This window comes from Leptidea sinapis, chromosome 44, assembly GCF_905404315.1.
Source record: "Leptidea sinapis chromosome 44, ilLepSina1.1, whole genome shotgun sequence".
NCBI lineage: Eukaryota > Metazoa > Arthropoda > Insecta > Lepidoptera > Pieridae > Leptidea > Leptidea sinapis.
The window spans coordinates 2937306-2946700 of NC_066308.1; the positions used below are offsets into that span (position 1 = coordinate 2937306).

The 9395-nt window shown below is 36.9% G+C and overlaps 1 protein-coding gene across 1 annotated transcript; it reads right to left on the reverse strand.

Moving 5' to 3' along the window:
* Positions 1 to 683: 683 nt before the first annotated feature.
* On the reverse strand, positions 684 to 9183 carry LOC126977169 (uncharacterized). Its single transcript, XM_050825870.1, has 2 exons — positions 8812 to 9183; positions 684 to 2792 (listed from the first exon to the last, which is right to left on the reverse strand). Exons 1-2 carry the CDS (start codon positions 8844 to 8846, stop codon positions 971 to 973), a joined length of 1857 nt encoding a protein of 618 aa, XP_050681827.1. The 5' UTR covers positions 8847 to 9183; the 3' UTR covers positions 684 to 970.
* Between the last annotated feature and the right edge of the window lie 212 nt (positions 9184 to 9395).

The following is a 9395-nucleotide window of genomic DNA, read 5'->3' on the forward strand; positions in this document are numbered from 1 at the left end:
CGCTTTCAAACTTAGCTTCGGATTATACTTCGTCGCCATATTGTAATTAATATTCAAAATTTATGTCAAATCTCACTATTGCATGTTTCATACTAAACAAAATGTCAGTTTTTAATTAAGTAGTCCTGCCTCTTATTACGTAGCATTTACTTCCTCTTAGCTCTGGTATTGCAGTTCACCATGGAGGGCTGTGTTTTACGACATCTGAAACAACATAGCTTCAAGCGTAAAGCATATTTCACCCTTAAAAGCCAGCAACGCACATTTGACCTCTGATTTAAGGAATGTCCATGACATAGTTATTTTCATTTCCGATCAGCTAAGCCACTTTGTTTGCCCACTCTTACACAGGATGTTAAGAAAAATGTGTGTGTACTTATGTATGCACGCAAGAAGTTACACTTCTTTGGCGTAACAAAGCAGAAATCCTTCAAATGATTTATTACTCTTGCTATTCTACGTTTGTAGAAAGAACAATATTGTAAAATCTTGCAAAGATGGCTTTGACAATTAATCATTAAATAACGAATACGGCTGTATGGGCTTGAACCCTTTGCCTGTCCTAAGAATGAACGAAAAAAAAAATAACGCATGACGTAAACGTCAGAAAATTTTAGGAACCAACTTCACCCTGTTAATTTTGTCTTACAGTGATGCGTGCTGTTATGGGTCTCTTTTGAGTTCGCTTTTTAAAAAAAACATTTATTTAACACAAAGAAATATAATATATTATAAGGAATATGAAGACTTGATTATACAATAATAATTTTAGAGACCCTTGGGCAGAACCGTAACTTATGAGAAGCGAGCACGAACTGGCTGCCCGCGCGCAGCTAGGGCTTATATAACTGATTCAATAATGCTGGTTGAGATGGAATAGCAATTAAGTCAGCATTAATACCTACATAACTGGGGTATAACACCTCCCCCCTTAGAAGGAACTTCGGGGAGAATCCGAAGTTACATCATCTTAAATCTTCGTTCTAATAGAAGGTGATGGAATTTCGTGAAGTCCGGAATTATTACTTTCTATATCTTCTGATTTTGTTTTAAATATTACTTTTGGTATCGTTACTTTAGGTCTGCTGCCAGGTCTTACACATTTATAAAATTTATACGAAACATAAAATAATATTATTACACAAATGAATATAGTTAGAACAGAATAATGTATCCCGTATTTAATAATGTGTGGACTTTCTATAATTTTGTCTATGTTCTGAAGTTGGTTTAAGAAAATGTGTTTATTTAATTTAAAATCATCTAAATCTATGTTCTGTAGTTCAATAGGGGATACATTATAACTGAGTTGATTAAATTTAGTTATGTTACAACAGTTATCACTTAACAAATTAAAACTTGGATAACCAATGGGTACAGAAACATTTAACGAATTATACTTAGGAATTAAAGTAGTACTTTTACAATATCCAATACAATTACTGGGTAGCGTGAGTATGCCGGTACCTAAAATGTCAAATTCGAAAATTTTTGAGTTTCGACAATCTATGGAAACTTTGTTCGATGCAGATTGTATGAATAACCATTTGTTGTTCTCTATGGATTTCCAAATATCTAAATGACCGTAAATAAATTGGTATTCACAATTTTTGGGTGTTTCACTTATCATTTTCGTCATAAATTCACTTTCACAAATGGGTTTCATTCCTGAGGAGTAAATGTTTGTTATATCACAAATATAGTTTCCAGGGACAATATTCTTACAAATATCTAGATCATTTAAGGTACAATAATGTGTTTTGTCTTTTGTCATTGCTATGTATTTAGAGCTGGGTAATATGAGACTAAAAGTATTGGGCTTATCTAGATTATGTGGCGTTGGTAGAGCAACACTGTGAAATAAAACATATTCAGTGATAGAGACTAAAGGTATCTGTAATATAAAAAATATCTTATTGTTAGTATAGTGATAAATTAGCCTAGATACATTTATAATAACATTAATGGAACTTAAATCTAATTTTCCAGGTAATTTCAGATCGTTAGGCAAATATTGATGGTTATCGACGAGCTCTTTAAATAATTGTTGCGGGGTAATTACTGATGGATGCAGAATATTTCGGTCGCCAAATAGAACTGCATTTGTTAAATCTTCCAGTTGGAATGATAAAGTTAAGATTGAGGTTTCTAAATTATTAAGAATTTGATACATATTAAAATGTAACAACATTTGATTTGTTGCATTAGTGACGTTTGCTAGTTTTATTGAGAGTTTGTCGATAGCCTTATTTAAATTGATTTCATTGACCCTTATTTTGTTTACTGTATCATTATATGATGAGATTGTTGATGTAGTTAATAAAATATTGTTTTTCATCAGTGAAGCCAATTTAATTTGATTTTCATGTAGAGAAGTAATGGCATCATTAAACCGGAGACCGTCGGTTTCATCTAAATTTCCGAATATTTGTTTTATTATTGTTCCTGCTCCACCTATCAAAGCTCGTTTTGATCTTTTCTCTAATAAATGTGAAATGGACGAAAATTCCTTATACATATCTGAATATCGCGCAACCAAAGGACTTATCATATTATGACAGCTTATTTCGACTTGAGCCAATCCAGTCTTTTTACATAAATCTTGAGCTATGGTCAGGGCTGAGTTTATGTTTTCAATATGTGAGTTGAAATGGGATAAGTCAAACGGCATTATGACGTTTAGTTGTCCGCTGTTGATTTTCAGGTAACCAAGATAGTCGAAATAAAGTCCGGGGCTTGAATCTATCTGTTGTATGTAATAGTCTTGTTGGTTTCGAGCCTGACATGGTATTCTGTAAATTATAATATATATATATACTTAATGTAATGGGTGTATACTAGTAATTATTTTAAACATAAAACATTATTCTAATAAACCTAGAGGCTAACTTGTGTTTCTTATTCCTAACGGTATGATTAGGTGAAGGTGAATATCGTATCTAATAAAAAGAAACAAAAACAAATTATAATAGTGAGTATATGATTAATTTTAAATAATGCAACTATGTAATCCTTACACTACGGGTCAAGTTCGAAATTTGCCGGTTTCACTTGATCTACATGGTGTGTAACATGACGCCGGTTGATGAGTAATGTGAGAGTGTTATTTCCGTTTACTTTAACTATTTTGTAAGGGCCCTTCCACACCGGGGAGAGTGCCCGTCTGAGTCTAAGGTGATTTTTCAAGTAGACGTATTGACCATTTTTATATTGGACCGGACGAGTGTGAGAGTCGTAGTAGGTTTTAGATGACTCTTTTGAACTCCTTATAAATTCTAACGCTTTATCACGTGAGTGCTTGAGGCGATTTTGGAGCATGCGGACATAGTCTGGGTATGTAGCTCCTGGGGCGTCATTATAAATTGAGTTAGGGATGAATGGCTTACAGCCAACCATTAACTCATATGGTGAATAATGCGTCGTGGAGTGTACGGATGTGTTGTACGCGAGCATGGCTGTATAAACGTATCGGGGCCAATTTGTCTGTTCGTTATTTATGTATGATTTTAGGTATTCTTTTAAGGTCGAGTGACTTCGTTCAAGAGCACCTTGAGTCTGAGGGTGGTAAGGTGAAGACCATAAATTTTTTATTTTAAGGAACTCACATGTCTTTTTGAATAGGTCTGACGTGAAATTGGTACCCTGATCAGTGAGAATCATCTTGGGTATACCAAATATAGATATGAAGTGTAACAAGCATTCACTTGTTTCTTCGGCTGTGGTACTCCGCATGGGATATGCAGAAGAGAACTTCGTGAGGTCATCTTGGACAGTGAGGATATACTTTAACCTTGCAGTTCCAGCCTCAGGCAGTGGACCTACGACATCGAGAGATATGCGTTGGAATGGAGCAGTTGAAGTGCTTGTGATCTGCATTGGGGCTCTATTTATTTTCCTTAAAGCTTTATTTTCCTGACATGATTTACATTGTTTGACATATGTTTCGATGTCACTACGCATACCTTTCCAATAGTACGTTTCTTTAATCCTATTGAGCATACGGACGGATCCCAAATGACCTGCCGCGGGGATGTCGTGGTTTTCATACATAATTTTCTTTATTTCGGATGGGGAAGGATATATAATATTATTATGATAGATAACTATTTTTATGTTTGTTTCATGGAATAAATAACTCAACATATTATAGATTTTAATAAAGGAATGTTTTTCAAATGGGTTTTTCAAATCAGAAATGCTAATTTCGGAGATATTTTCAATTACTAGTAATTCGTTTCTAATATGTTTAAATGTTTCATAGATTTCAGGATATGTAGCATTATCAAAGTGATGAACTCTGGTGAATAAGAGGTAATAAATTTTGTTGCCGTTATTTATTTTTATGAATTTGAATAATTCCTTTTCACTGCTAGTAATAGTATCGGAATTTTCTGAGTTGCCTAGGATTTCTGAGATGTACGGGTTTGATTCATCCAAGTCAATTGAAGTGGGGATTAGGATTATTTTTGATGGGCTTTTCAACAAACTTTCGTTGCGTTCTTCGATACAAGTGTCGAAGGTCTTATCCTTATTTGATATTGATTTTAGGAAAGTTGAGTAATCGTCAATTGGCACATCCGGGGATGTACTAGTGGATGGTATAGGATCATGTACCTGGATTTCAGGTGTACCTTGTTCTATTAAACAGTCGGGTAGATCGTCTAAGTTTAATTGGGGTAAGTCAGCTGATTCTTGTTGAGGTAAGTCAGTTAAGTTTTGAAGAGGTAAGTCAAGTAGTTCGTGTTCAATTTCATCCCTAAAGGTGTCAGGAATATTGGAAGGTGGATTTAATAAATCTTCCTCAGGATTAAATGAGGGTGGAGAGATGAGTAGGTCCATTAAATCTCTATCGAGATTTTGTGATCTTTGTTCGGCGTTCGGGTAAGTTGTTGTGGGGTTTGTCGATTGAATTGGATTCACAGGAAAACGAGAGAGAGCGTCTGCATTGGAATTGGTTCTGTCTTTTTTATACTGAATATCGTACTCGAATTCTTCGAGTTTTAGTCGCCAACGGATGAGTCTTGATCCCGGATCTTTACAATTAAATAGCCATTGTAGTGGTTTATGGTCGGTTAAAATTTTGAAACGATGACCATACAGATACGGTCTAAAGACTTTTGTGCCAAAAATTATGGCTAGACACTCCTTCTCGGTGACACTATAATTACACTCTGCTTTATTAAGTGTACGTGATGCATAGGCAATTGGACGGTCCTGTCCTACGTTACCTTGGGATAGGATAGCAGAGATAGCAAAGTTTGAGGCGTCGCAAGTTAAAAGAAATGGCTCTGTGAAATCCGGGTAAGCTAGTATCGGTGCAGTAATCAATTTGTTTTTGAGTGACTCAAAAGCCAATTGCTGTTCATTATTCCAGCTGAAAGAAGTGTCCTTTTTTAGGAGAGAAGTTAGTGGTTTGGCCAATTTAGCGAAATCGAGAATGAACCTTCGGTAATACGATACTAACCCAAGAAAGGATTTTATATCCTTGGGGGATTTTGGAGTTGGGAATTCGGAGACTGATCTAGTCTTTTCGGGATTCGGTTTAACGCCTTCTTCACTAATGATGTGCCCCAAATAGGCAACTTCTTTACGGAGAAACTCACATTTTTCAGGTTGTAATTTTAAATTGAAATTTCGGAGTCTATCAAAAACAGATGTAAGGTTTTTTATATGTGAAGCTAGATCATAAGAGTAGATAACTATATCATCCAGGTATACGAAGCATCTAGTACCTTGGAGACCAGAGAGATAATTATTCATCAATTTTTGGAAAGTTGAAGGCGCATTTTTAAGGCCGAATGGCATCCTAGTAAATTGAAAATGGCCCTGAGGCACTGAAAAGGCTGTTTTGGGTGCGTCATCTGGGGAAATGAGGATCTGATGAAAGCCCGAAGCCAAGTCGAGAGTAGTAAAGTACTTACTTTTCCCTAACTGGTCCAGGATTTCTGAAATTTGGGGAATTGGATATGTTTCCCCAATTGTAATGTCGTTTAGTTTCCTATAATCAATTACAATTCTCCATTTGCGTTGCCCCTGGGAATCGGCCTTTTTAGGTACGATCCAGATCGGTGAGCTCCAGGGTGATGATGATGGTTTTATAATATTTTGGTTAAGCATTTTATCAATTTGGGTTTCGACTTCTTTCTTATGACATTCAGGGAACCTATATGATTTTGTGTGAACTGGAACATCGGAGCTCGTTTTGATTCGATGATTAAGTGCAGTAGTATAAGTGAGCTGATCATTGGGTAGATGGAATATGTCGGAGTACTGTGAGCAGAGTTCAATTAGAGCTTGGGATTCCTCATGATTTAAATGACCAGTCCTTAAAGAGTTTATTACTTCTGTAGTTCGGTCAACGAGCTCGGTAAAGGTACTGTTAATTTGCAAGGCTGAGGGATATAGGGGTTCAAGATTAAGTTTCAAGTTTGGATTAATGGTTATAGGGGATTCCGATATGTTTGCGACCGTTACGTTAACACGTTTGTTATCTTTGACTCTTACTATGCAGTTGGATAGAAGTAGGTTATGGGAAAGATGTTGATCCAGGATTAGGCCTTCTTTAAGGTCAGTGTTTTGAATTGAACACTCGATCACAGTCTCTGTACGAGGTGGAATTACATAGTATGGATCATAAAAATGAAGTGGTATTTTAAAATTACCTATTTTCAAAATGTCTGTGTCATAGTCGATGTTACAGCTGAATGATGTAAGGAGGTCGGTACCTATAATGCCATCATATGGTAAATTTATATTCGATATGACATGAAACCTATGACAAATCGTTTTCTTTTCGGCCAGCTGTAATTTTAGACCAAAATGGCCAAGTGTTGGTGTAGTTTCCTCACCTGGATCAATTCCTTTAATATTAATTGATTCCCTTTTTAGATGTTGTTTATATAATATACTGGACTGTTTTATTAGTGATATAGCTGATCCTGAGTCAACTAAGAGCGTAAGGGGAACATGTGAAACTTGCGTATTTAAAAGAACGTGTGGTAACAACCTTTTAGTTGTGTCTATATTTACTTCGTAAATATTTTGATTGTGAGTGTTTCCTTGATTTGGGCTAGACATGAAATTGGAGACATCGTCGGTTTGGGGCTGGCTACCCTGTTGGTTGATGTTGGTTTTAGGGTGAATAGTACTGTCAATTTGGGGCTGGTTACCCTGTCGGTTAGTACATGGTAAGATAGTAGTAACACTGTCAGTTTGGGGCTGGTTACCCTGTCGGTTAGTGTTGGATTTAAGGTGAGTAGTACTGTCAGTTTGGGGCTGGCTACCCTGTCGGTTAGTACATGGTAAGATGGTAGTAACACTGTCAGTTTGGGGCTGGTTACCCTGTCGGTTAGTGTTGGATTTAAGGTGAGTAGTACTGTCAGTTTGGGGCTGGCTACCCTGTCGGTTAGTACATGGTAAGATGGTAGTAACACTGTCAGTTTGGGGCTGGTTACCCTGTCGGTTAGTGTTGGATTTAAGGTGAATAGTACTGTCGGTTTGGGGCTGGCTACCCTGTCGGTTAGTACGTGGTAGGAATTTGTGAATTTTGAGTGTTGTGTCGATTTTGGAAGATCTCCGGCCCGGACGGCACAAGCGCGGGCCAGGCCTTAGTTTAAATCCTGACCTTGACCGGGTTGAGCATCATCAACCTCGTCTTGGCCATAGGCTTCACTAGATGTGTTTTGAAGGAAATTGACACGTGGGGGTGGTCTGAGAGGCCCTTGTTTCTGAAAGGTATTTTGTTGGTTACGGAAACGATTGTTATAGTCGCGTTTCCGACACACTGATATATCGTGACCCGGTATTTTACAGTATCGGCAAATGATACTTGATGATGGGATTGTTGATCCCCGAAAATTAGAAGTTGAAGGCTGTGAATTGGTGTTTGGATTTGGTGACCTTTGTGGTTGCCGATACTGATTCAAAGGTTTTGGTTTGTGCTCATTATTAGGATTTCTCTTGAAAATACTTTGTTGAATTCTCTCTTCAGATATCGCGAGGTTTATGGCCTCGTTAAGATTCTTAGGCGACCTGCATCTCACAATGTTCGAGACCCGTGGTTGAAGGCCCATAAGGAAATGGTGGAGGGCAAGATCCTCCATAGCGGCTGTACGACCAGGTAACTCTTTAGCTTTAGTGTTAGACAAGGAAATTTCGGTTAATAATTGTGAGAGGCAAGTTTCCACTCGAAGCGAATACTGGCTAACGTTTTCCTGTGGGTTCTGCCTACTTTCTTGTAAGTCCGTAAGAAGATGTGAATAATGTTTGCGTTCACAAAACTGGGTTTTAAGAAATTCTCTGAGTTGATCCCAGGATGTGAATTCCTTTATAGAGCAAGCAATTTCTGCCTTTCCATGCAACTGGCTAAGAATATATTTAAAAAGAACTGGTCTTTGTGAGTCGGAAGCTAGCTCATATGCGTTATTAGAATTAATTATAAATGAATTGACTGATTCTCGGCTGCCGTCGTAAGGTTTAATAAATTTAAATAGGGTATTTAGGTCTAATTCAGCCATGACTGTTGCTGCGAGAGTGGCTCTAGTGATTCTTGGCGAATGTATTGGTGATTTAGTTAGATCGGTGGAGGCCTCGTCCACTTCGGGGATGTTAATATTTAATTTAGTATCTTCAACCTTGGAGACTTTGGGCATATTACGTCACGCGACACGTCGCAGGTGTAATGATGCTTGACATAAAATATATAAGATCTTGTAAAATAATTAACAAACTAATTTATTATAATAATTTTAACAAATAGTCTGGAGGGACCCTAATAAACAGCTCTAGACAAAACAATGACAAAAGACTTACGATAAGGCGGCTAATACGGCGAATGCCTCGAGCATTGATGCGATAAGACGTGATTCCCGAAATGCTGACTCTTCAGTCCTTCACGACGATTGTGTTGCAAGTTGCACGATGAACGACACTGCACGATCACAGGTTCACGATTTTGTGGATAGAGACTTTTTGATTTATTGGATTGTATATGATTTAAGATTACTGGAGATTTTGATTACACAATGAATAACACTTTTCACAATCACAGGTTCACGGTTTTATGAATAGCGATTTTTGATTTATTGGGTTTAAGATCACTGGGGATTTTTTGATTACACGATGAATAACACTTTTCACGATCACAGATTCACACTTTTATGAGTAATGATTTTTATTGGTTTATGAATAATTTAAGGTCACTGGGGATTTTCGAATCCCACCGCTGCCACCAAAAATGTTATGGGTCTCTTTTGAGTTCGCTTTTTAAAAAAAACATTTATTTAACACAAAGAAATATAATATATTATAAGGAATATGAAGACTTGATTATACAATAATAATTTTAGAGACCCTTGGGCAGAACCGTAACTTATGAGAAGCGAGCACGAACTGGC